The sequence below is a fragment of the Populus alba genome, chromosome 5 (genome assembly GCF_005239225.2).
Source record: "Populus alba chromosome 5, ASM523922v2, whole genome shotgun sequence".
NCBI lineage: Eukaryota > Viridiplantae > Streptophyta > Magnoliopsida > Malpighiales > Salicaceae > Populus > Populus alba.
The window spans coordinates 4,122,136-4,150,024 of NC_133288.1; the positions used below are offsets into that span (position 1 = coordinate 4,122,136).

Genomic DNA, 27,889 nt, shown 5'->3' on the forward strand with positions numbered 1-27,889 from the left:
AGTATACATAATCAGTGCCCGAAGATGGAATTGTTTTCACCGGGAGTCATAAACACCCCAAAGCTAGAGAGAGTACAACTAACAGAAGGAGACAGCACAGGATTCTGGAGGATGACCTTAATTTGACTATCCATAACTTGTTCGTGAAGAAGGTATGAAATTCTTTTTGCAAAATTTAGTTGCCTAGTCCATATTTTCTTTTCTCCTGGATCCAGAAAACATTGAGCAACTAATGTCTAGCTTCTCTGCCCAACATAAAACTAACGAGTAATCTTGTTAAATTCTACTGCTTTCACCATACTGTGACTCTAAAGTAATGTAATGATACAGCTTCACATAGGGAGTCAGCAAAAAGCTCCTCTATCCATTCAAATCCTCTGTGTGTAGTGACCTCTAATTCTTTAGTTAACTCGATTTCATTTGCTGGGTTATGGCATGGCAACAGTCCCAAATTGCCAAGCTGCCATCCAGGCAGCCAAGCTTAGCCCGTGAGACAATTGCAGCACATAAAAATCAAAAGTGTGCTGTCTCTGAAGGACCAGCTTCTGAGAATTTGCACGTGAATGAGAATCCAGATGCTGGAAAAGCTTCCCATCCTGTCATCGAAACAAGCACTAATCTTATTATCAAAGAACAGGCCATGAGAAATGGATTGATGAAACCTGGCCCTCAAGTGAGCTCAATATACCAAGATTCCCAGGCAACTTTGAATCATAAGGTAGCTGTCTCTTCTTTTTAGTTGCACTGTTCCTGACATGATTTTGAAAAGCTTGCCACATCCTGAACGCAGGAGGATCGTGAACAAGGTCAGAGTCCCCTAGCTCCCATTGACATTGAAGCTCCCATCTCTCAGCAAGTTCAAAATGATTCTCAAGCAACTGATGAGGTAATTCTCTATTTCAAATTAAACCATTCAAGCACCGTCTTTTTTTCTTAGATGACACTTAAAGAAAAACTGAAATTACTACAGAAAGAATTCCCAAAAGACCAATTTATGACTGCTTCTTCAAGTCAGCAAAAAAGCATTGTTCTTGTATCTCCTCCGAGTGCTGCAGAACAATCTCTTGCATCAACTTCTGCATCTTCAATCAATGAAACCTCCACTCAGAAGCTCGCATCTCACACTTCCTCGAGAGAAACTTCCGAAACAATTTCAGAAATCGAGTCTCTATTTGCTACCATGGAACAATTGGTCAGACCATGTCCTGTGTCTTCTTCGCAGCCTGAATCAAGTGCAAATACACATGCTGAATCTTATGAGTCTGATGTTGGGAGCCCCGAAAGTCATGTCTACTCTATGGGTTTGATAAAGAAAATCTTAATGAAACCCCTGACGGAAGTAGCAAGATCACCTGATGGCCTCCTTTTGCTAGCTACAATGAAGAATCTAAAGAAAAGCGATCTCCTAAATTCTCAGCAGTTAGAAATCATTCAAGCTTACATTGACAATTTTGATAGTCTAGTGTCCCACCACCCATTGTACGAGCACCAAATCTATAGGACAAGTGCACTGAAATGTTCCATTGAACATAAGAAAAAAGGAATTTCTGACCTCAAGAACCATTACGGAGATCTTATGAACAATGCAAGCAGTCTTGCTGCAGAGAAGGAAGCATTGAAAAAGAGACTTGATGAGATTGCAGAAGAAGAAATTCACATCCGAGAAGATGCAGACGATCTCCGTACACAGCTGATCAGTTGGAAAGCTGAACTAGAAACGCACATGAAAGCTCTTCCAGAAGCTTTGAGACAACAAAATGAAGCTGATAATAGAGCCAACAATTCCAATGAGTATTGGGGTAAGATTCGAAGCTTATTTGCTTGAGCAGTTGAGTTGTTTGGGATTTACTATCGAAATGGTGATTAATTTTGCAATTATTTGTTGCCATAAACCCTTTACATTGAATCACTCTTGTTAGTTTTTAAGTAAAGAAAGAAATCAGAAGAGATTAAAAGACTACCAGAATAAGAATACAAGTGTATTGCAGGCTAAGGACAATTGATTGCTAACTAATAGCAATAAATCATACTATCATCCGCTAACAAACTAACAACTCTTTTAAACTAGGATAACCTTTTATATATTTGGTGGAAACATAAGAAACTAAAACTAGTATAACAAAAAGGTAATGTGGACTTATGGCAATCCTAAAGCAATCTTCAATAATTCTCCTTGCTTTAGAAACTACAAATTTTAATCTTTTGTCGTAGGAACCCGAACTTGCTTGCTGGAAGTGGTTTTGTAAACAAGTCTACTAGCTTAGGTAGGGTTAAAAAATGCATTATCCAAGAGATGGTGGCTCACAGGCGCACTTGAAATAAGGTGGAGTTAGAAAACGCACTACCCAAGAGATGGTGGCTCAAAGGCGCACTTGAAATGAAGTGAGAGCACAAAGGCACACTCAAAATGAGGTAGGGTTAGAAAATGCACTACCCAAAAGGTGATGATGAAACACCGATTTGACACTGTTGAAAGCAATGCATTATGATCAACATGCATGTATATTTCCTTGAGAAATATAGATCCTCATTTCTTCATGGTATCTTTCTTTTCTCAAAAGTTGGAGTGTTGATAGTAAACATCGATGGCTTTTTCGCTCTTGCTTACTTGAGTCATATCTTGTGATCTTGACCTCTAAAAAGACTTGATGTCATCATACTCCTTTGTCCTCCACCCTTTATCTTAAAGGTTGTCAATTTTGCCCAACATTTTTCTTAGAAAGGGAATCTTGGAGCCATCCCTACAAGGTGTTTTTGATTGCCCCACAGCTTTATCATGCCCCCAAGTGTTCAATTCGGGTTTGGAGATGAGGCTATGTGAAGGAAGGCTTGACAAGGAGTTGTTTTTAGATAGAATTTTTGGAATTTCAAACCTATTACAGATATAGAAATCATTTTGACATCAATTCAAAGCAAACTCATTATGAAGAAATTCAAGTGATTCATATGGAGAGGTTTTTAGAAGCGATGAAAACTTTTTGTTTGGCTTTTGGTGAAAATGAAGTGACATTTAGTTGGTCAAAAGGTTTAAGATTTAATTTTAGGGTTACAGAGAACCAGTCTTCAAAACATTCATTTTATTTACATGAATAATGATTTGGTTCGATTGAGAAAGCATTGCCTACCAATCCTGATTGCTTGTCTTTGATAAGAAAAGACTTGATTAAGCATGTAATGTAGGCTTGGGCTCTTGGTTATGAAGAAAAAAATATTTGTAGGCTCAAAAGGTGTTTCAAGGGATTTTAAAATTAAGGATCGCTAATGCTTGTTTCCTGACCTTTTATCTTTGGAATGTCTTTCCAACATGGTTTATTGTGCCCCCTAATGTTAGGCTTGGGCTTTTTTATTAACAAACTAAGTTGCTAGTATAGGTCTTGTTTTTCTTATTAATATCTTTAATTTTTTTTAAAAAACTAATATTTTGTATATGTTATTTATTTAATAAAAACCAAAAGCAATCATAAGATATTCTCAAAAAAATTAAACAACTTAAAATAAAGATAAAAATTATATATGTCTAACTAAAACCACTTTGTTTCCTTCATGTTGTAATTGTTTTTGAAAATATATTATTAGAATATTTGTTTTTTAAACAACATGCTATCATTATTTCAAAATCAAATTTCAATTAAAAAAAATAACATTCTAATAATTTCGATGCGATTGCATTTCAAAACATAAGAGTAATACGACAGTTGCATGTTGTCGAGGAGAACTCTTTGATAGTGTCGTTACACTTAAGTTATCGGGTCAACCTTAAAACCTTTCGACTTGAATCTTTACCTAGCTTAAGTTTTAATTAAACCATTCAGGAGCTAACCTGATATAACTCGGTCAACTTAGCAGGTCAAAGCAACCCGAACAACTACTAGTAAAAACACAATTTAACTAAAAACAAAACTCAAGACAAAATAGCTTTTCAAAAAATATTGACACAAAGACATCTTAGATCATCATTGGTTAATTCACCAAACCCATAACTCGAATTATAGAACTGATTAGGTTTAATAATTTTATTTTTATATTATTTTTTTAGTTAAGAATATGGTAAAGCAAAATAGACGATCACATGAAAGCAACCCAATAATATTTTTTAACAAAAAATGCTTGTTAATATATATCATGATGGGCTGTAAAAAAATAAAAAGAGCTGTTAATATTATTAAATGATTGCTAAAACCTTATTTGAAAAAAAAGTAAAATTTGATTTGTATTTAATAAAATCATATCTAAGATATATTCTCAATTATTTTAAGAATTCAAACAAAAGTAATATATGTGATATATATTAAATTAACTCATTCTAAAAACATTTAATATTTATTTAAGAAAAAAAAACCTTAAAATAGGCAAGCATGCCACCTTGGGTAGCCTAATATGCCTAACTCATTATTAATAAGGCCAATCTCAGAGTCTTCGAATCCCAAGCCCTTGAGCTTGGGCTTTTTTTTTATAAAAAAAAAACATGTGGTCAACCCATTCTACTTTCAATAAACAGAAGATGCATCGTTTACTTGGCAAGTTTTCAATCATTAAAGATGAGGTTAAAGAATTAGGCTAAAGTTTTTTGAACTCGAAAAACTGGTTTTTAACCAATTTTCACCCTAAAACACCTAAAATTACTCCTATAACCTAAATTAATTAATTTGTCAACTCAAAAGATCCTCAAATCGGTTAAAAACATAAAATTAAAATTAAAAAACTCACTCAAACTTGATCTATTTTTTTCCAGCAGTATAGTAGCCTATTCCTCAAATGACACTCCTCTTGTCAATAAGAACAATTTGACACTAAACTTGGATTTTTTTGTTAATGAAATCTCACCAACCTTGGTTTTTTGTTTTCAAAATCTCATCAACCAAATGATTTCTCTCTCCTTCATTTTTTTTTACAATATTCTCTCTCATCGCTTAAACTGAATGATTGATAAGTAAAGGACATGAAATTTTAGATTAAAATGCATAATTGTTAAACTAAAATGATAAAAAAATTATAAAAATTCTTAAGGTATGTTTTAGAAAAGATACTAGTAGCACAATAATAAAAAAGAAAAGGGCAGCATGTTAATTTTTTTATATCAAATTTAATCTTCAAAAATTTAATTTTTTTAATTAAGAAAATTGAATTTTATCTTACCAAATCGAAGCTGGAATTGTTTTTGACACCTCAAAAACCATATAGGAAGGTATTCAAAATAAATTATGAACTTGAAATCCCATTTAATCTAATTAACAAGGATAAAATTGAAAAAAATAATAATTTAATAACCAAATAAAAACTACTCGTGTGACCAAAAAAAAATTTCATTTGCAATAGGAGGGAATTCATAGTCAAATCACAATGGCATTTAGATTTTGTTTTTATATATAATTTGTAATTATAATTGTTGTTTCACAATTAATCCAATTAATTGATGTCTCATCAAAAATTCGAGGAGGACGTTAATTAAAACCTATATATTATCGGGATGAACAATATTATTTATCATCAGAAGTAGAATTTTTAAGGGTGCTTCAACAATTTAATGGTAGAGTGCTGTTTCAAAATAAAAAAGAAAAAGAAAAAGAAAAAGGTTTGAACTAAGTATGATAAAACAGTTTAAACATTATTAAGTGGAAGAAACGTACATGGGTTATTATTTTTATATTAATATCATTTTAGGCCCTCCAGACTAACCTAGAAATTAGGCGAGGATCCAATTTTATTAGCCTTTACGCAACTAAATTTTAGTATTAGTTCCCAACTTTCCCTCAAATATTCTCATGGATTTATCTCTCCCATTTGAATAGTTAATTAAATCCTTGTTGAAAAAGAAGTTTTGTACACCACCATCCTGAGAAATGTGTAACATCTATATATACATATAGAAACATAGAAGACTGCCTGCTTCCTGCTGTAACATTCTTTGTCTTTATAGCTGGTTTTATTCTTAACAAACCCCTACCGTCTGCTTTTTTATTTTTGCTCTCTTTCTGAATTCAATCATGCGAGCTCTATATTCAAATTCAAGTTTCATGTTGAGTTAAATCCCTTCCCCGGAGAACTTACAAAGTTCCCTGTAAACTTTATGAGATCCATTACCTGGTTCACAATAGTGAAGGGAGATGGATGTTATTCAGAAGAAGAGAACCACCATTCATAAGAAGCAAACTTGTTCACATTCCTTTTAGCGATTCACTGCTTGATAACAGCCAAGATTTTAAAGATATCTTGACCTCGTTGGACATCCCGGAATCCGAACAATCAAATACTAGACTAATTGCATCTAAGGCGATTGGCATGGATATTTAATTATAGTGCTTCCTCCATGTCTGTTAGAATAGAGGCCGCAGTATATATAACTGGGAGCGGGAGGGGTGTTCATAGTGAAGAAGATCTTGCAAGAGCTGAGAGGGAATCAATGGAGACTGAAGCGAGACCGATTCCGGCCACCAAGTCGTCTATTAATGCATTGGAAAGAGTGTTTCGGGAACAATGAGAGACTGCACAGTTTGCATGTAAGAGATTGAGGCAGGGAGTGATGCAATTCGTATGCCGTATTCCCATGCTTATAATTAAGATTGCATTGTTTAGTGGTTGAGTCAAACAACCAACTCAACCCAATAGCTTAAGTTGTTAAGGATATAATTTATATTATTCTTTAACACACCCACTCAAGTGAAAGCTCTTTGAGCTTGAAACTTGCACAGACTCACATTATTTTGTGCTTAATTTTTATAAAATAAATAGGGATGGTGAAATTTGAACTCGATCGTGACCGTTTGGTCATTAAAGCTCTGATACCATATTAAAAAACCATCTCAATTCAATAACTTAAACTGTTAGATGAGGTTTTATGATATGATTTATATTAGATTGCATCCTAGTCACTTGTGCCCTCCTTGCCGCCAACATATGTTATATAAATCAAAGTTTTTGTTAAGTGACATTAATCAAGAAATATCAATAAAGAAAAGTTTCTCTTCAATCTACAGTTTCTATCTCTCTTTTCTCTTCTAATTCTCCCTCTCATTTCTTTAAATCTCGTTGTTAAGATTAGCTATTAACAAATTGGCATTAGAGCCCAAAAGATCCACCCATTACTATTAAAAAAATGGTTGAAAACAACAAAGTTAGAGCATTGCAAGAACATGGAAAGAAAATGGAAGAACAAGTGCAGAGAATGCATGATGAAAATCAGAGGCAGTGGGTAGAGAGAAACAGGGAGAACAAGCAATTCACTTCAAGGTTAGATTCAATAATGGCTACTCTGCAAACCATTGTAAACAATCAAGATGCTGAAAAATAAGGCAGAAACAGTACTCCATTGCCTATTGTAAGGAATAACCCACTTTTTTTTTATGGAATTCTACCACAGCTAAAAACACATGCAAGATTAGAGTAGGTAAATTCCTTTGAAGGGCAGAAACTTGGATATAATGTTGCTCTACCCAAGATAGAGATATCAAACTTCAGTTTTTTCAGCATCTATTTTATTACGTTTCAAGCTTCATCATAGCGGACTTAAGGAAGATGTGAAGCCGATGTTGAAAATTTTGAAGCCTATCACATTAATGCAAGATTTTGAACAATCCAAATGGCAGGAAAAATCAAATCTGGCTATGATCAGGAGGAATAAGATGGTCACAAGGTCAATGGTTCCAACCAATGCTAACAGATGGACAAACAATCCACCATCAAAGTCTTACAATCCAATTAAGAATGATGTAGCACAAGGTTCAGAACAGCCCCAAGAATCTCTTTATGAACAAATTAGGCAACTAGGGCAATGTTATAAGTGTGGAGAAAAGTGCAGTCCTGGCCACTTATATATGCAGAAAAGTATACATTTACTAGAAGAAAATGAGGAAGAAGAGGATGCGTTTATGGAAGCAATGAAAGGTAGTAACGATGAGATAGATGCTGAAGAATATGGCTTATCATTGAACGTGTTGGCAGAAAGTTATGCCCATAACACGATCAAGATTAGAGAAAGCTATATTGGAAAAAAAAAAAAAAAAACTTGTGATCTTGATTGAATGTGAGTACCCACAACTTTACAATAAAAAAAACAAATGAAAGTACATTGCATAATAAAAGACCGATCTTTTTTCCATACACAATTAAAAAATAAATAATAATAAATACTTTTTTAATAATTAATTTCAATAAACAACTGGAATTTCAAGTTTACAAATGCGGATGCTGCTCTTAAGATAACTTCAGTGATGAAATCATCAATTAAAGTGCTTTTGTTTCATTGGAGTCAGGTTTTTAAAAGCCCAAAATGAAAGCTTATGATAGATGCATAGTTCAGATTATTGCTCAAGGTTAATATATACATAAAAAAAAACTTTGGTCAGTTTTTTAATTTTAATTAATGAATTACTTTACAAAATTGAGATGCAATTAGGATAAGGCTGCCAACACTGTTGTTAAGAAAGTGTGGGAGAATCATAACATCATTAGAAATGAATTGAATTCAAAATGTTATATTTTTTAATTTAAATGTTCAAAATTTATTTTTCTTTATCATAACTGATAATCTATTTCTACTATATAAGTTATGTGATTTTTGGTATGAGAAACAAAAAAACAAAGAAATATCCACAAGAAAGAGGTCTTCCAGGAAGGTTATAGCTAGCACATGATGTCTGACAATTTTCTTGCAACATTCGCAATCTAGTGCATGGAACCAAAACAATGAGAATTATGGTTCAATTACAATGTACACTGGTGGATCCATTCTATTAATTTCGTATGCGAAGCGGTGTGTAAGATTCTTTTTTATGACATATATTTTTTCTTTATATTAATCCACAAGTAATTATATTATCAATAAAATAACCAATATAATAAAAATCATCGATGACAGATTTGACTTTATGTGATTCTGTCTATCAATGTTTTCCCTACTGAATCAGTGTTTAAGAGGGTGTTTGGGAGTGTGGTAGCTGTTACTTTTCAAATAGCTTTTCGTGCCGAAAAGTATGCCAATAATGTTTTTTTATTTTTTAAAAATCATTTTTGATATCAGCACATCAAAACGATCCAGAAAGTACAAACCGAACTCAATTTTAGAAAAAAAAAAAAAATTTTGAAATTGGGCAAAAAGCCGTTTGGACCGCAGTACCAAACGGTCTCTAAATTCAGACAAATTATTCCGTTGATATGATGCGAAATTCTAGTTGTGAACTAGCATATCCACAAGAATAGCTCACGTCTATATAGAAGCAAACCGGAGTGTAAATTGGCTTGCTAATAATGCACATTTCATGCTCGTTGGAGTTTCCTAGGAAGCATCTTTAGTGTCTCAGCTTATGTAAGAAGATATCTGTGGTGTGGTCTCTCCAAAGTCATGTGACGTATTATAATGCCTCTCCTTTGAATCCAATAAAATAAAATAAAATTTAATGGAATCGTGAATTCAATTGAAATGAATTGTTAGGCTGATCTATCAACACCCATGAATTAGCCCCAAAAATAAACCAATCAAAGAGAATTTTATTTTATACATCTCTAAAATTGAAGACGAGTGTACAATAATAATTGCGTAAGAAGGGTTTTAATATATATAAAAACTAAAATCCTGCCCATGTAAGAAGGGTTGACCATCTATGCTCGCCATCCCTGCCATAGATTTGAAGAGGAAATAAAATTTAAACAATTTGGTAATGAGTTCTCCATCTCAAATTCGATGCTTTTTTTTTTTTTTTTGTGGGATATTAAGGTATCAGTCGATTTGAAGTAACCATTAAATACAGAAGGAGATAAAACTTATTTTATATTAAATTAAATTTTAAATCATAGAGTTTAATTGTACATTGTGGAATGGAATAAAAATTCACTGAAAAATCTATCGGGGGTAATATTATCTTTATACAAGGTCAATTAGTCATTATTAGATTGATTAAGAATAGCTCGGTCTTTTAACAATATTTTTAAAGTGCAATAAAATGATTAAATTACTTTTAAAAATAAAAATATATTTAATTGAAATTTGATGACTTTTTAAATTTTTAACAATTGCTTGGGTTTGCTTGGATTTTTTTTCTCTTTCTAAACTCATCTTTTTTTAGTGTTATCCTTCAACATTTATTTAATTAAAGAATGAGCTCCATTATGTTTATTTTTGCTTTCTATATAGCTTTTCTCTAATTTAAAAAATAACTAAGATTATCTCGAATATCTTTATTTATCATTCTAAATTAAATAAAATTAAATTCATTGATTAAAATAGAAGCATAAGATACTCACTTTAAAATTATCCTAGTGAGTTTTTTTTTTTGGTGGTGAAGCGGTGTTTATGGTACTGGAGTGACAATGAATCTTCGACGGATTTTTTTTTTTATCCTTCTTCAAATATGATATTGATAATTTATTTTTTAAAGTTAATTATAGTCAATATTTTTTATTTGTTTTATTTACTATTAATATTTTTTTAATTATATTATTAAATTTACTTAATTAAATGAAGTTAACAACCCGGATATAAGATTTTTCTTATTTTTTCAAGAAAAGTTAGCTTGGACTGAATATCTTTTTTGTGTTCGAAAAATGTTAGAAGACCAAAGTACAATGTAGCTCATTTATCTAATAATAAAACAAAAGTCTAACCATCTAGTAAGTGACCAAGTGGTAAGAGTTTGAGAATAAAGAGTTTGTTTCTCTTGTAGTTGCTAAATATGTTGATCATTGAAGGTTTATATAATCATTAATTTTAGGACCAGTAAAATTAATCGAGAAAAACACAAATTAATCTGGATAACCATATTAATATAAAAAAAACAAAAACCAAAAAACTATAACATGTACGAACAAACAAGTAGGTGGTCACAAGGACCGTAAACCCTTTCATTACATGATGACAATCCATAAAAATGCAGGTGGTACTGCTTGAAAAAGCGACAAAAAAATTATAACCCAATTGAACAAGAAAATTACAAAAACCTAATTCACCACCTTCCCAAACACTGTTAGAATTTGTTTTAAATTGGTTTACATGGGATTTTCAGGATGTTAACAATATGATATTTAATTGATGTTTACTTTTAAAAAATAAATTTGGTTATATTAATTGAAAAAAATAAAAATAAAGGGATCCATTTTGACATGACAGTACAAAGGGTTTTTTTTACTGTTTAAGAACTTTCCTTTTCAATTTTTTTATATCTTTAGATTTTGTTAAATTTCTTTTTTATCCATTTAATTTAGAAATTATATATTTTAGTTCGAAACATCATTTTCTTCACTTCTCTCTATCAATTATTTAGTGAAATGTCATCATATATAGTAGTACCACTTGAAAGAATTGTTCCTGTCATCATATTTTTGCCTTTCAAAACTTTATTCCTTTGTCTTGTTTCCTTGTAGTACTGATTCCCATCGACTGATGCTGCTGTAAATAATACTTTTGATGGGGTTAGAATATTATGGCTTATTCTCTTTTCGTGATTGCTCAAAATTATTGCCTCTCTTTCATTAAAACAAGAAAAGAAAAGAAAAGAAAAGTGGATTTTCCTTACATAAAATAAATTAAATCTCATCGATATCAGGATAATTTGTAGCTATGAAAGGGGAAGAAACAATACGGCAACATCTTCTTAATTATTGTTTGCAATTTAAGAGACTATTTAATAATATGATTCAAGTGCTTTTTAAAGTAATTTTTGTCTTAAAAAATATTAAATTAATATTTTTAGGTGATTTTATATAGTTTTAATATGAAGATATCAAAATTATTGAAAAAACATTAATTATTGTTTTTTTAATACTCACAAAAGAAAGAAAAAACATTTTACTGCATTTATAAACAAGCAATAAAAGAAAAGTATTTTAGATGATAGTAAACCAGACAGTAATTTTTTTATTTGAAAAATACCATGAATCACAATTTCAAATATAAATAAAGAGAACATGCTATTATGATTAAAGATTATTTGAACCTTCAAAATCATGACCTTTTTCGAAATCCCTGCCCTATGCTCTGATTAAAGATTATTTGAACCTTCAAGTTAGGATTCACAGTTCTACTATCATTCATGAAGAGAAAATGCTATTGTTGGTGAGATTATGTTAGAAAAATTGATGTCAAAGTGTTTTTTTTTTTTTTTTTTAATGAGAGGAGTGCTATTCAGAAGTTTTTGGTTTTTTATGTTGTTGGAAAATATGGATTGTGTTGTTTATTAGCTTGATTTTTTTTTGGTTTTAAACCGATTCAGAGGGTTTTTTGAATTGAAGAATTAATTTATTAAGATTATAAAATAGTTTTTTTTGGATGTTCTTAGTTAATTATAAACATTTTTATATAGTCTATGTTTTGCTTAATTTAATTATAAATTTAAAAACATCTAGTTAATTAATATATATATATATATATATCACAGTTTTGCATCATCTCATAAAAAATTTCCTTTCAAAATCTTTATAATCTATAGATTTTCTTTAAATTTATTTTTTCAAACTAAGTGTACCCTCTCAATTATTTCTAAAGAGGGGAGAGTGCGTGTGTCAGCCATAAGTTGCAGATTCCAAGTTTTACATCAGTCAATAAAAAGCAGCACTACAAGGAAGCAAGACAAAGAAATAAAGTTTTGAGAATAAAAAACAAACGACTCGACCCGTCACTGCGGGATATATTTTGAAAACCCCTTATATTGGTGCCCAGTCGCTTGGGCCTGTCCTAACAGCAGAATCACCTGATCTTTTTTTATTATTATTTATATACATAAAATTTTAATTTGCACTTTAACTTTTTAAAGTTACAAAAAAAAAATTAAATAAACTACATATATAATTTTTTTCATAAAAAATAAAAATATATACATGTGAAAAATCAATAATGGGTTTGCTACTGTGAAGCGGTAATGAACAATGACAGGGTCCACTAAGCAACAACACAACCTCGACCAAGGTACACTTGCACGTTGTCCTCTTGTTTTTTTTTTCTTTTCTTTTCCTTCTGTTTGCATCGTCATTTATGAGGTTCGTCCGTGGTACGTAAAAAAATCTATCTTAATTTAAAATTTAAAATTATTAAATGAAATTTTAAAATATTATTTATATTATTATCTAATACATCCCTTTAAGTAAGAGGTTTTTGAGCTTAAAACTTGCATAGATCTATATTATTTTATGCTTATTTTTTATCAAGCAAATAATGATGGTGAAATCCGAACTCGTGACCAGTAGGTCATAAAAACTCTGAAACCATATTAAAGAATCATCTCAACCTAAAAGTTTAAGTTATTAAATAAAATCTTAGAACATGATTTATATTATTATCTAACAAGATAATCCCACAAATCAGATCCCACAAGAACAGCCTACATTCAAGATCGATGTAATTGCCGATTAATCACAAGAATCAGGCCTCACGACAGTTACATCTTTCACAGCCACAATGCTAGCTAACTTTCCTAGAGCAGATTTTGTATTCAGACCATCAGTACAAACCGAACTCAATTTTAGCAAAAAAAAAAAAAAAAAAAAAAATTTGAAATTGGGCAAAAAGCCGTTTGGACCGCAGTACCAAACGGCCCACGTAGAGGCGGTTTCATCCTCAGAACCTCGGAGGCTACATTCCATGAGCATCTCACCTTCTCATGATGAAAAAGGAAGTTAATCATGTTTAACATCACAAAAGGTTGCTAAATTCAAGCAACAATCAAAGTTCATGTCATGAGTAAATGTCTGTAGACAAATGTGTGGGTACAGTAGGGCCATATTCAGTCTCTCAAGATTCCTCTGCAACAATCAAGTTCATGACATAAGCTTTCTTTCCATCTCTGTCTCTTATCATTTTACCATCTATGATTTTCAACTCACTTGCATTCTAGATTCGATCTCATTTTCACAATTGAACACCTTTGCTGTATACCAAAAGATTGTAGAAATAATTGATTATATAAAGAACAGACTTTTGTTTTAGCTGATGAAGAAAAAAACAAAGAACTAAGTTCCACGATGGAAAGAACAAAAAGAAAAGAACACAGAACTCAGTTTTTCAGTATAAAGAACAAAGAGCAGAATTCTCCTCTATCTAAGGAGATGTATAACAAGCTAGTTTAATATTAGATAAACTTAAACAAATGACTTCAAAGAAAATCCTAATCTAGATAATGATATCAACTAACAACTAGATAACCATATAGTAGATTACTTCTAAGTAATCCTGTTACAGCTTTGGTGCCAAACTTCAACAAAGATCATCTTGGACCATTGTCATTTAGAAGTGAGGTATGTCCTTTGTGCTTTGATTTCCTACTTGCGTTATTTCCTACGACCAAAAATGAAAGAAAGAAAGGAAAGAAGAGGAGAAAAAAAATTGTGTTTTCATTCTTTATTGATGTTTATAGAATTTGTAGTTCCATTATCAGTGGGTTTGTTTTTTTCATGCTAGAAGGGAACGAAGAAAATTAGAGGAGAAAGAGAGAGAAAATGGTTCTGGAAAACATTATTTCCGTCATTGACGTTGTTTCTCACCGCACTGTTGCTCCAATTGCACGTGAGATCAATTATTGTTTCAAATACAATCACAACTATGAAAATCTGAAGAGGGAAGTCAAGAAGTTGAAAAGTGCCCAGCTGAGGGTGCAGCATTTAGTTGACGATGCCAGAAACAATGGGGAAGCAATTCTTGAGGATGTCATAAAGTGGCTATCTTCCGAAAAAGTGGAAAGGGAGATTTTGGAAGATGAAGATAGAGCGAGAAAGACGTGCTTCATCGGATTGTGTCCGAATCTCAAGGCACGATACCAGTGTAGCAAGAAAGCAAAGGAGGAAACACTCTTTGTTGCCAGCCTCCTGGATGAAAGAGATGGTTTCAGCACGGTTTCCCATCGAGCTGCTCCAAAAGGGATGGAAGCTATATCTTTCAGAAGTCATGACGTCATGCCATCAAGAACACCCGTTTTGAAGGAAATTATGAATGCCTTAACAACTGGTGATGTGAACATGGTTGGGGTGTATGGAATGCGTGGTATGGGGAAGACAGTGCTGGTAAAAGAGGCTGCTAGACAAGCTGTTCAGGAGAAATTATTTAACCAGGTAGTGTTTGCCACTATAACCCAAACCCCAGACATCAAGAAAATTCAAGGGCAGATTGCAGACCAGCTTTGTCTAAAATTTGATGAGGAAAGTGAATGGGGAAGAGCTGGTCGATTGCGCCAGAGGTTGAAACAAGAGCAGAAAATTCTTATTATTCTTGACGATTTGTGGAAGAGTCTTGATTTAGAAGCAGTTGGGATTCCACTCAAGGATGAACACGAAGGATGCAAGATGCTGCTAACATCGAGGGTATTTGATGTTTTATCTAGTGGAATGGATATTCAAAAGAACTTCCCCATTAATGCTTTATCTGAAGAAGAAACGTGGGAGTTCTTCAAAAAGATGGCAGGTGATAATTTTATTTTTTTCGTCTATCAAATACTATATATCACTACCTAGTAGACATGCAAATACAAAAATATTATAGTAAATTCAATCTACAAGGTAAGGATGATGGCCACTAACTCAGAACCACTGACTGTAGTTGTAGCTATCAACCATAACCACAAATTGTAGCTGTCAACCACCTTCACACTATTACTAATTATTTGTGTTCGCACTTGAAATCTATTTTTTCATACTTTTAATTTGTGTATAAATAGACATGAAGTTTATGTTATTATGTGTAGAAAATATCATAGAGAAACAGTAGAGGAGGTCGAGGACAATAAGTATTTACTTTAGAGGAAAAGGAGGCGATCATAATAACCATGACGAGAGAAATATCCAGTGTTATAATTGCAATCAATTTGGGCAATAGCACTGAATGCCAAAGGAAAGCTTCATTGGAGCTAGTTTTGCCAAAGAGGTTAATTGGAAAGCAAATAAGCCACTGGAGTTAGTGCACAATAACGTGTGTGGTCCCATAAAGCCAATGCTAACTAGACATGTTAGGTACTTCTTTACTTTCATTGATGATTATAGTAGAAAGACATGGGTATACTTTTTGAATAGCAAATCAGAAATGTTAAATTATTATAAAGATTTTAAAGCAATCATTGAGAAGCAAAGTGGGTATAACATCATAATCGTAAGATTTGATCAAGGTGAAGAATATACATCAAATGACTTTGAAACCTTTTGTACATAACAAGACATCAGGCATTAAACAACCCCAACCTATACACCATAGTTGAATGGTGTAATCGAGAGAAAGAATCAAACTATTCTTGATATGGCAAAAAGTCTCTTTAAAGCAAAGAAGTTGCTCAAACAATATTGAGTCGAAGCTGTATCATATACAGTGTATCTACTGAATCATTGCCCAACTAGAGGTTTGCAAGTTGTCACTCTAGAAAAAGCATGGAGTGGTCACAAAACAAGTGTTACTCATTTACGAGTCTTCGATTGTGTGGCTTATGCAAAGATCCCAAATGTAAGAAGGACCAAACTAATGATAAAAGCGAGAAATGCATCTTTGTTAGATATGGTGATAGAAGGATGGGATACAAGCTTTATAATCCTATCACAAAGAAGGTGATTATGAGTAGAGATGTTATCTTTGAAAAAGATAAAACTTAGCAATGGAATGATGATCAAGAATAAATCAAATGGATCAGTACTGTTCTGATCCTTGAAGATGAACTGGAAGTACCAATAGTACTTATAGAATGTCTAATATTACCAATGGATGAGCCACAAACTCCAATACACATATTCCATGTATTCAATAAGAGAAACACACCAACACCAAGATCATCATCAACATCACCGTTAACATCCTCATCAGAAGAACCAAGAAGGATGAGAAATTTAGAAGATTCATATGATGTCACTCAAGTCATGAAAGATACAACTCTATTTTGTTTCTTCACAGATAGTGACCCACTTAGTTTCAATGAAGCTGTCACAAAAGAGAAATGGATAGAAGCAATGGATGAAAAAATACATTCCATTAAGAAAAATGATACCTGACAGCTGACTAATCTACCAGAAAACAAGAAAGTAATAGATGTCAAAGGGGTCTATAAGACAAAGAAGAATGCAAAAGGTAAAGTACAAAAATATAAAGCAAGATTAGCGGCAAAAGGCTACAAATAGAGAGAAGACATTGAATATGCAAAAGTATTTGCTCATGTAGCTTGGCTGGAGACAATCAGACTAATGATCTCACTAGCTACACAGCGAAAATGGAAGATCTATCAACTTGATGTGAAGTCAGCATTTTTGAATGGTTTTCTAGAAGAAGAGATCTATGTTGAACAACCACTTAGATACATTGAAGCCGATAATGAAGAAAAAGTATACAAGTTGAACAAAATCCTATATGGTTTGAAGCAAGCTCCATGCACTTGGAATACTAGAATTGACAAGTATTTTCAAGAAAATGAATTTGAAAAATGTCTATATAAACATGCAATGTATGTGTAGAAAGAAGCTGATGGAAACACACTATTTGCATGCCTATATATTGATGACTTGATATTCACTGGTAACAATCATATCATGCTTCAAGGCTTCAAGAAAAGCATGGTACAAGAGTTTAAGATGATAGAAATTTGTCTAATGACACATTTTCTTGGCTTGGAAGTGACGCAGAAAGAAGAAGGAATTTTTATATCTCATAATGGTTATGCCAAAGATATTCTTGAAAAGTTTAAGATGGAAAGTTGGAATTCAGTATCAACTTCAATTGAAAATAGAGTGGAATTGAGGAAGAATAAAGTAGGAAATGTTAATCCAACCTATTTTAAAAAGCTTAGTAGGAAGCTTAAGGTATTTGACATGTACTAAACCATATATATTACACGGAGTAGGACTTATCAATAGATATATGGAGACACCAGATCAGTCTCACTTGAATGCAGTTAATAGAATTCTTTATTACATCAAAGGAACGATAAATGAAGGTATGTTCTATACTTTAAGTGAAAAATTCAATCTTGTTGGCTACTTGGATAATAATTATCTTGATAATCGACCAACGATTGCATTAGCAAAGAACTCAATATATTAGAAAATAATATAAATCGTATCTTGAGACCTAACTTAACAGCCTAAGCTATTGGATTGAAATGGTTCTTTGACATGATATCAAAATGTCTTGGGACCTAACCAAATGGGTTAATAGTATATGTAAGTTTCTTGTTTATGAAATAAAATAGTGTGTTTTACCTCCCTTGAATGTTTCTAAACCACCACAAGTGGTCTCTCCCGTCAACAAAAAATCTAAAATGTCAATCATTTGTATTCTAGTGAGTATAATCAACTGCTTCAATGCTTCCATGAACAAGAAAAAAGCTTACACTAACCTATATTACTATTTAGCAGGTGATCGCATTGAACATCCAGATTTGCAATCCTTGGCAATGGAGGTGGCCAAAAAGTGTGCAGGTTTACCACTGGCCATTGTAACTGTTGCAAGAGCTCTGAAGAACAAGAACTTGTCCCAGTGGAAGAATGCATTACGGGTACTAAAGAGACCATCTCCAAGAAACTTCGCAGGAGTGCAGGAAGATGTTTATGCGGCTATAGAACTAAGTTATAATCATCTTGAAAGTAAGGAGTTGAAATCAACTTTTCTTCTTTGTAGTCGAATGGGTTATAATGCATCCACTCGCGACTTGTTGAAATATGGTATGGGTTTGGGCTTGTTTTCTGGCTTTGTTACAGTTGAAGAAGCACGAGACAGAGTGCAATCGTTGGTTCATAAACTCAAGACCTCTGGATTGTTGCTAGAAAATCATTGCGATTGGCAATTTTCTATGCATGATCCTGTGCGTGATGTTGCTCTATCAATTGCTTTTAGAGACTGCCACGTATTTGTTGGGGGTGATCAGTTCGAACCAGAATGGTCTGCTAAGAATAAGTTAAAGAAGTATAAAGAAATTTGGTTAAGTTCTAATATCGAGCTTCTTAGAGAGATGGAGTATCCACAACTTAATTTTTTACATGTAAGGAGTGAAGATCCTTTTCTAGAAATAAGTAGCAACATTTGTAGAGGAATGCACAAACTGAAAGTCTTAGTATTGACTAACATGTCTTTGCCTTCATCTCTTCATTTCCTCAAAAACCTTCGAACTTTGTGTGTTCATCAATCTTCATTGGGAGAGATAGCTGACATTCGGGAGCTGAAGAAATTGGAAATTCTCAGCTTTGCCAAATCTAATATTAAGCATTTGCCAAGACAAATAGGGCAGTTGACTAAGCTGAGAATGTTGGATTTGAGTGATTGTTTTGAACTTGAAGTAATTCCACCAAATACTCTCTCAAACTTGTCCATGCTAGAAGAATTGTGTATGGGAAAGAGCTTCCATCATTGGGCTACTGAAGGGGAGGACAATGCCAGTCTTGTTGAGTTGGATCATTTGCCTCACTTGACAAATTTGGACATGCATGTTCTAGATTCTCATGTTATGTCAAAAGGCATGCTCTCTAAAAGATTAGAAAGATTCAGAATATTTATTGGAGATGTCTGGGATTGGGATGGTGTTTATCAGAGCTCGAGAACATTGAAGATCAAGCTCAACACAAGCGCCAGTCATTTGGAGCATGGTGTTCTAATGTTGTTGAAGAGAGCTCAAGATTTGTATTTACTTGAACTAAAGGGTGTTAATAATGTGGTCTCTGAACTGGACACGGAAGGATTTCTACAACTGCGGCACCTCCATCTCCACAATAGTTCTGATATTCAATTTATTATTAACACTAGCAGCGAGGTTCCTTCTCATGTCTTCCCTGTGTTGGAGTCTTTGTTTCTCTACAATTTGGTATCCTTGGAGAAACTTTGCCATGGCATTCTCACAGCAGAGTCTTTCAGGAAACTAACAATCATAGAAGTGGGGAAATGTGTTAAATTGAAGCATCTCTTCCCTGTTGGAATATTGCCAATTATGTTGACATTGTCAAAGAAGGAGGCTTGTTGGTGGCAACCACCAACCTTGACTTTGGTAGCCACCATTGTTGAAGAAGAGAAGAAGTTGGCAGCCACCTTTGTTGAAGAAGAGATGAGTTTGGCAGCCACCATTGATGACAAAGGAGCAAGAGGAGCTGCCATTGATGCCTATAAAAGAGGCATGATCTTAGAGAGCAAAGTGTGAGAGTTGTGAGACATGTAGAGAGAAGAAGAGAGAAAGAAAGAGAAGGGCTGCCATCAGCAGCCCTGCTGCCACCAGCAGCTGCTGCCCTATGTAGCAATGAGAGATGGGAGTTGAGTGAATGTGATCCTCCTCCATGTGTTGTATTCTTTCTCTATCTCTAAATAAAATGAACCTCTCCCGTGGATGTAGGCAATTTGCCGAACCACGTTAAATATTGTGTCTCAGTGTGCTTAACCCTCCTATGAGCAAAGATCAGTACATCACCGGTCCCGAATTCCGCCCCATCAAATGGTATCAGAGCTTTTTTGGTTTAAAGTGGTGTTTGATCTTTGCTCAAAAATGAAAGTTGTCAAAATGGTGTTTTGACCATCCCACTGTGTAGAGGAGAACGATACGAAGCCACTGGTGAAAACGGCGTCAAAATCGGACGTCGGACATGGCCGCACTCTCCATCACTCTCCGGCAAGGCGTCTACCCACGCGCGCCAACGCGCCCCACGCGTCTTCTTCACCCGGATGAGTTGACCCGACCCATGTGAACAGTAGACATGAACAGTGACGTATCATGAACAGTGCCATGCAAAGGATGACGTCATCATGATGCAAGGATGACATCACATACACAGTCAGCAAGTCAATTGACTAGTCAACTAACATGTCAGCATAGCGGGACCCACCTGCCATGTCATCAGCCGCGAGCTGAGCCGAGTGGAGCCGAGCCGAGCCGCGAGCCGAGGTATAGGATCCAGTGTAGTTGATCCTATGTGCAACCGGATCTGAGATTGAATCTGAGCCGTTGATCAGGCCAGAATTGTTTTGATCAAATCTTAGCCGTCTGAAGTGCGATTTGGACGATTCAATACATGTTTCTAGCTAATTTGATCATTCCGGATGCAATGATACGGTCCGATCGTTGAGATTTGAGACCGAAAATGACAGTGGTGAATTATTAAAGAGAGATTGCCCGATCAGGAGGCATCTAAAGGTCATCATGGTGGTCGATGGAGATGAAGAAGAAGAAGGTGCACATGTTTACCCAATTATATGTGCCAAACTATGGGCCATGATAGGAGCCCTAGTTTAGACCGTCGCATAACGACAAACGAAGACACCTTAGAGAAGGTGTGAGAGCCATGAAAGGAGCTCATTTCAGAACGCTCCAGAGAGCGTGTGCTGAAGAAGCAAGATGACAATTGCCCACATAAATGGCAAAGGGGGTGATTGTTGGAATATTGCCAATTATGTTGACATTGTCAAAGAAGGAGGCTTGTTGGTGGCAACCACCAACCTTGACTTTGGTAGCCACCATTGTTGAAGAAGAGAAGAAGTTGGCAGCCACCTTTGTTGAAGAAGAGATGAGTTTGGCAGCCACCATTGATGACAAAGGAGCAAGAGGAGCTGCCATTGATGCCTATAAAAGAGGCATGATCTTAGAGAGCAAAGTGTGAGAGTTGTGAGACATGTAGAGAGAAGAAGAGAGAAAGAAAGAGAAGGGCTGCCATCAGCAGCCCTGCTGCCACCAGCAGCTGCTGCCCTATGTAGCAATGAGAGATGGGAGTTGAGTGAATGTGATCCTCCTCCATGTGTTGTATTCTTTCTCTATCTCTAAATAAAATGAACCTCTCCCGTGGATGTAGGCAATTTGCCGAACCACGTTAAATATTGTGTCTCAGTGTGCTTAACCCTCCTATGAGCAAAGATCAGTACATCACCGGTCCCGAATTCCGCCCCATCATTCCCATTCTCCGTTGCACGAGGACTTTCGCAACTTCAAACCATCAATATTTCATTTTGCCTAACCATGGAAGAGATTGTTGCTAAGGAAGGTGATGAATTTGAAGACTCTTATACAGCAATTGATGCGATGGAGTTCAATCAATTGAGCTCACTATCGCTTCAGTGTTTGCCGCTTCTCAAAAACTTTTGCTCCAGAGAGAAGACATCTCGTCTCTGTCAAGCACAACCGAATCCAGTGGCAACTAGCGTGGGATTGCAATCTAAAGAAATTTCAGAGGATGAGCTGAGAAATCCTCTCCAGCTTTTCTTTTAAAAGGTACCTGCATAGTTTTCAATTGGAGTTTTTGTGTAGATCTTCATGTCAATTTAGGAAATAGCTTCATGTTTTGCTTACCAAATTGTCAAGCATAATAGTTTGATAATTGATCAGAATGCAATGGCAGACATTTCACAACATCATTCTTCTTCATATTGTGCGTGCATTAAAGATGACAGTTTTCCAGTCTTTTATGCCATACTTTTGTGTTGTTAATATTTGTTGAGAAAGTTGCATGCTCCTCCTCATATGGTAAGAATGAGAAACTTTTACCTCTTATTTTAGCCTGCAATATCTTATATCCAGTAATATAAAAATATGATAGCATTTATCTTTAAAAGTCACCTTCATTCCTTTTTCTATCAGCTACCCTTAACAAGTTCTGATTTATATCAGGTATATAAAATACATCTGAAATTGTTTTTGTACCTGAATTTGTTAAGATTGCAATGGCTCATTTTTCCTTTGATGTTATGTAATCATCATTCCTAATTTGAACCGTTGTAATTCTTGTAGGTTGCAATGTTTTGAAAAGACTCCTGTCAAAAGTCATGTGGTTTGTGCAACCATTGTTAATAAGCTAATTATCTGAGGAAAAATTGATTGAAAAAAAAGATAAAAAATAAAACCCAATTTAATAAGAAAATTACAAAAAAAAAAAAAAAAAAGTGGTGATATTATTGTACGTCATCTCACAAAACATTGTTGGTACTAGTTATTTAACTAGCACTTTGTTGCATATCATAACGTTTTTTTTTTTAAAAAAAATGGATCTATGAGCTATTTTAATATGTTTTTTTATATTAAAAAGTTCAAAGCTTAAAGCGAAAAGCTTATGTAAACATCTAATCAATTAAATCGATAATCATTATGTAAATAAACAAAACAAAATAGCCATTGACAATAACTAAAAAAAAGACTAAAAAGATTGAGAGATGAATGTGGATCATAATATTTCATTCTCTAAAATGAGACATTTACTTGTTTGTGTCTGTTAAACTTATTTATTAAAATCATAATATATAATAGAAATAGAATTATTTATGAAACTGGTTGAATAAAAAAAAATATATTAGGTAATGCCAAACATATTAGGAATATTTATTTTAAAATAAATATTTTTTTATAAAATAAATCTCACCTATATAAAAAAAAAAATCTTCAAAAATAAATACAAACAAACCAATTTGTTTTTTTTTAAAAAAACAAAACACTCTATAAAAAAATCTTGCAAAAACCCATGACCTAGGGAATGAGACCGAGATAAACTAATAGAAAAGGAATTGAAAATAACCACAAAACTAATCTCTTTTTTAACAAAAATAATATAAAATTATAAAATTATAAAATAAAATGAGAAAAAATGAATGTTGAACTGCATCAACTTTTGAAACTCATTACCTGTGTCATTACATTAGAAGCAACACAAATGGAAAAACCATAAAACTCAGTACCTAAAAAATTAAACGCTAAAGGATGAAATAAAAAAAAAAAATCAATCACACAAAAAACTATAATTAAAAGAATGAATGTGAAATATAAATACAAAAATAAATTAGAGGGCATCAAAAAAATTTAAATTGGAGGGTTAAATTGAAAAGAAAGATACTTTAACATAAGGAAAAATAAATCAAAAGAATGAGGGGTAAATCAGAAAAAAAAAAAATAAAACAACATAAACTTTGATTGAAATATGAAATTGAAACGCAATAAAACTTTAACAAAAGAGCCAATGAAAACAATCATAAATCAAAACAATAAAAATCGAATTGCAAAAAATAATAAATAACAAATTGTAATTTAAGGACTAAATTGAAAACATAAAAAAAAAATTATAGAAGGGTTAATGACGAAAATATGCAATAAAAAAACATAAGGACTAAAATTGAAAAATCCAAAGAAAAAAGGACATACATATACTTTCTCTAGAAAATAGAGAAAAGAAGGAAGAAAAATAAATAAAATGAGATCTGGCGACAAATCATCCATCATCCGCCGCCACACGCCACATTAATAGGAAGAGGACATATTAACGCTTTCAAGGATATGATGAAAGGTCATGTTTGGCCATCGAATGGCATCTCACGTGCCATCCATTTGCTGGTGTGTAGCACGCCAACAATGTTTTTGAATAAAAAAATATTTTTTTCAGCTTTTAAATACAATAACACCACCATGAAAACTGGGAATTAAAAAAAAAAAAAAAACTAGTGTGAAGGACATAGATGCCCATAGACACATGCCTTGTATTTTTTTATTTTTTTTTTATCTTTTCTAAGGCTAAAAAAATATTTTAAACCATATTCTAATAAAAAAAACAAAAAAGTCTTTGGTTAACAACTTAATTTTTTTTTTTTTTTTACCTTAAAGATAAATAAGTATTTTTATTGTTTAAAAATATATCAAATAACCCTTGGTCAATAATTATAGATTTTGTTGACTTTGGAGGGAAACTCATTATTTTATTGTCCAAAAATTTTTAAAAAAATATTAATATATCCGCTAACAATCTTTTAATAACAAATTGAATTTCTAAAATAGATCAAATGACCCCTACAATTAAGACTCTCAATTTTTTACAGTCTAGGAAAAAATGCAATCAACGGTAAACCATGTCTAAAACTATAATTAAAAAAAACTTCCCTACAGAATTTGTGCCTAAAGAATTTGTTTTGACTAGTTTGCCATATTCTCAATATATAAAAAAAAAATTATAATATTTAGTTGATTGTTAAGTTTTACAAAAATAAATTTGGTTGTATTAAATAAAAGAAAAAAAAAACTAAAAATAAAGGAACCAATTTGACAACGCATATTTTCATTTTTGTCAATTGGATCTTTTAATTTTTATTTTTTTAATTAATACAAACCAAAATTATCTTTGTTGAGTATTTTCTGCTTCTTATCATTTTTAGTGTTAAAAAACATGTCTTTTTTTTTTTTTTTTACTTTGAATTTTGTCAAATATCTTTTTTTGATTCATTTGATTTGAAATTATATATTTTAATTCAAATTTTATTTTATTCACCTATCAATCTCTAAATTCAAAAGAAAAGGAAGAGAATCATCAAAAATATAACCGGAGGAGTGAGAGGAATATTTGTTGGCAAGATCATGTTAAAAAATTGATATTAAAGTATTTTTCTTGATAAAAAAAAATATTCATTGAAAAGTCTTTATTTATTATATTGTTGGAAAAAGTGGATAGAGGTTGAGAGAGACTTTGTTTTCCATTTGATTCTTTATTTTTAAACTAACTTGAAGGATGGTTTTTAGGTGAAAAATTAATTTATTAATTCTATAATAGTATTTTAAAGATATTTTTTAGTTAATTATATGTATGTTTTTTATGTAGTTTATGTTGTATTCAATTATAGGGTTGAAAGTTTTTAGTTAATAAATATTTTGTAACCCAATTTTGGCTCATGGCTTTTAATTTAATTTTTACAGGGTTTAAAATGTAAAATTAAAAGATCAGATACTTATTTTCGATGAAAAGTGTGATTTATCAACTTGCGTGAAAATTAAGGACTATAATGTGCTTTTGTCATTCTATCGTTACCTTTAAGATAATCCTTACCTTCAAGATAATGATAGTTGTCTGCTTTCGAATTCGATTCTAATTCGAACTTCAAAAAAGAGAATGAGTTTGATTGACATTTTACTTCTTATAAGTGATGGGGCTCTTGCACTATAAATACTGATCCTAGTCTATGCAAAAAAAAGAAAAAAAAGATGGGAAGGATAGGAAAAACCCTAAAAAAAAAGAGACCCTAGAGGAAAGTCATTACCAGAAACCCTAAAGAGAGAAACATTAAAAAAAGAAAGGGGCGGCGAACCCTATACTAGCCCCCCCTTTAACCTTTTTTCTTAGCCCAGTCTCACTTGACTTCGCCTCCAGCAGCCGCACACCTAGGTAAGTTTCCTTCCTTCCTTGCTAAAATAATTAATTGGTTACTATTGCATACATTTTTCGATAGCAGAAAATTCCAAAAATATTTGGTGCTTTCGTTGATTTATTTTGTGAGCCCCTCGCACTTTGTTTTATTTTTTTTCTTTGTGTTTGTATTTTTTATAGATGTGCTCAATCTGTGGACTATTACTGTTAAATGCAAATATGTCATGCAATGTTTTTTTTTTTTACTTCCATCTAAAAAAAAACAGAAAAATAAAAAGGTAATAAAAAATAAAAATAAAAATGTTTATGCACGAATAAAAAAATATATAAATTTATTGGTTTATCCACTAACGCCAGAGTCATGAATAAAAATACCGGTTTAAATTTATATTATTTTTATTTGTTGTATTTTATTTTATTTAGCTAGAAAAAAAAAAGTGCATTTTGTAAAAAATAAATTTATTTTTTATTTGATTTATTCACTGGCGCTAGAGTCGGGAATAAAAAATATTGATCTAATTTATTTTATAGCTACGTGATATTTACCAACGCAAGAGTTGGAAGTATCCGTAATTGAATATTTACTGGCACCAGAGTCAGGAATATTATAAGCAAATTATCATAGCGTAAACTAATAAACATTTAGCAATTTAAGACGAAACTAGCAATGCAGCCTGCCTTAGACAGGACGTTTAAGGGTGATAATATCTTTTTCTTTTACGTAACCAGTCCCGAACCATAGAATCTATGTTGACTAGTTAGGGTTTCTTAGTGACCATAATACTAGATGGCGACTCCTTAAACAAGATCTTTTCCCTAAAAAGAACAAGATTCCAAAATTATGTTCTTTTTTCTATAATCGAGTGATAATTTTTTAATTGGTCGCCGTGATGTCGGGTGCGACAAATATATAAATATATTTTTCATAAATTATATTAAAAATTCCATTTTAAAATTTTTATTAAAAAAAATATAATTTATACTTTTTTTATTTTCAAATCAAGTGGACCTGTCAATTATTTCTAAAAAGAAGAGAGAGAGACTATTTTTATGGGCAATGCAAACATTAAAAACAAAAAAAAGGACAACGTTTAAGTGTATCTTGATCAAAGTTGTGCTGTTTGCGTAATGGATTTTGTCACTGTTTATTTTCAGTACACAGTAAAAACACCCATTATTGAATTTTCTTAAGGCAGTGTTTGGGAACGCGGTTCAACCTTTGTTCCCAAAAATTTGAAAGTTTTTTTTTTTGTTAAAATTGAGTGCGGTTTGTACATTTTGGATCATTTTGATGTGCTGATGTCAAAAATAATTTTTAAAAAATGAAAAACATCATTAACATACATTTCGGCACGAAAAGTTATTTTGAAAAGAAACCGCTACCACACTACCAAACACGCTCTAAATAACCCGTGGTGTATATATTTTTATTTTTATGAAAACAATTATACATATAGTTTTTTTTCAATGTATTTTTGTAGTTTAAAAAATTTAAATGTAAATAAAAATTTATGTATATAAGTAATATAAAAACCGAGAATTATGTGGGCTAATAAATAAATAAAATAAATAAATAATTCATAATATCTAAAAATAAAATTTAAAAAATTAAGAGATAAAATATAGATCAAGATATTAAATCTCGCAAAACAGGACATTTACCCATCATATTTGCTGCATTTTATTTATTAATTTTTTTTTATTTAATCAAACGATAATAAAAATAGATAAACACATTCAAATTGATTAAATAAAATAAAAATAATATATAAGGCTACACATATTAGAAACATTATCTAAAAAAAATATTTTTTATTTTAAAAAATATAATTCATCTATATAAAAAGAAAAAAAAATACAAATAAATAAAAAA

General features: G+C 32.3%; 2 protein-coding genes across 2 annotated transcripts; both read left to right on the plus strand.

Moving 5' to 3' along the window:
- The first annotated feature begins 430 nt into the window (after positions 1–430).
- Positions 431–1,955, plus strand: LOC140955597 (uncharacterized). The gene is made up of 3 exons (XM_073409252.1): positions 431–718; positions 791–886; positions 971–1,955. Exons 1-3 carry the CDS (start codon positions 431–433, stop codon positions 1,823–1,825), a joined length of 1,239 nt encoding a protein of 412 aa, XP_073265353.1. The 3' UTR covers positions 1,826–1,955.
- Positions 1,956–14,418: 12,463 nt separating this feature from the next.
- Positions 14,419–22,115, plus strand: LOC118048656 (probable disease resistance protein At4g27220). Its single transcript, XM_073409253.1, has 3 exons — positions 14,419–15,376; positions 18,298–19,883; positions 21,765–22,115. The coding sequence occupies exons 1-3, from the start codon at positions 14,419–14,421 to the stop codon at positions 22,113–22,115; spliced, it is 2,895 nt and encodes a 964-aa protein (XP_073265354.1).
- The last annotated feature ends 5,774 nt before the right edge of the window (positions 22,116–27,889 follow it).

Excerpts from the sequence above, each read along its gene's own strand:
- LOC118048656 (XM_073409253.1), top strand. The coding sequence starts at position 14,419 with ATGGTTCTGGAAAACATTATTTCCGTCATTGACGTTGTTTCTCACCGC. Across the intron at positions 15,377-18,297 it reads GTTCTTCAAAAAGATGGCAG|GTGATCGCATTGAACATCCA; the intron begins GTGATAATTTTA and ends ACTATTTAGCAG. Across the intron at positions 19,884-21,764 it reads TGACATTGTCAAAGAAGGAG|ATCAGTACATCACCGGTCCC; the intron begins GCTTGTTGGTGG and ends CTATGAGCAAAG.
- LOC140955597 (XM_073409252.1), top strand. The coding sequence starts at position 431 with ATGGCATGGCAACAGTCCCAAATTGCCAAGCTGCCATCCAGGCAGCCA. Across the intron at positions 719-790 it reads AGGCAACTTTGAATCATAAG|GAGGATCGTGAACAAGGTCA; the intron begins GTAGCTGTCTCT and ends TCCTGAACGCAG. Across the intron at positions 887-970 it reads ATTCTCAAGCAACTGATGAG|AAAGAATTCCCAAAAGACCA; the intron begins GTAATTCTCTAT and ends AAATTACTACAG.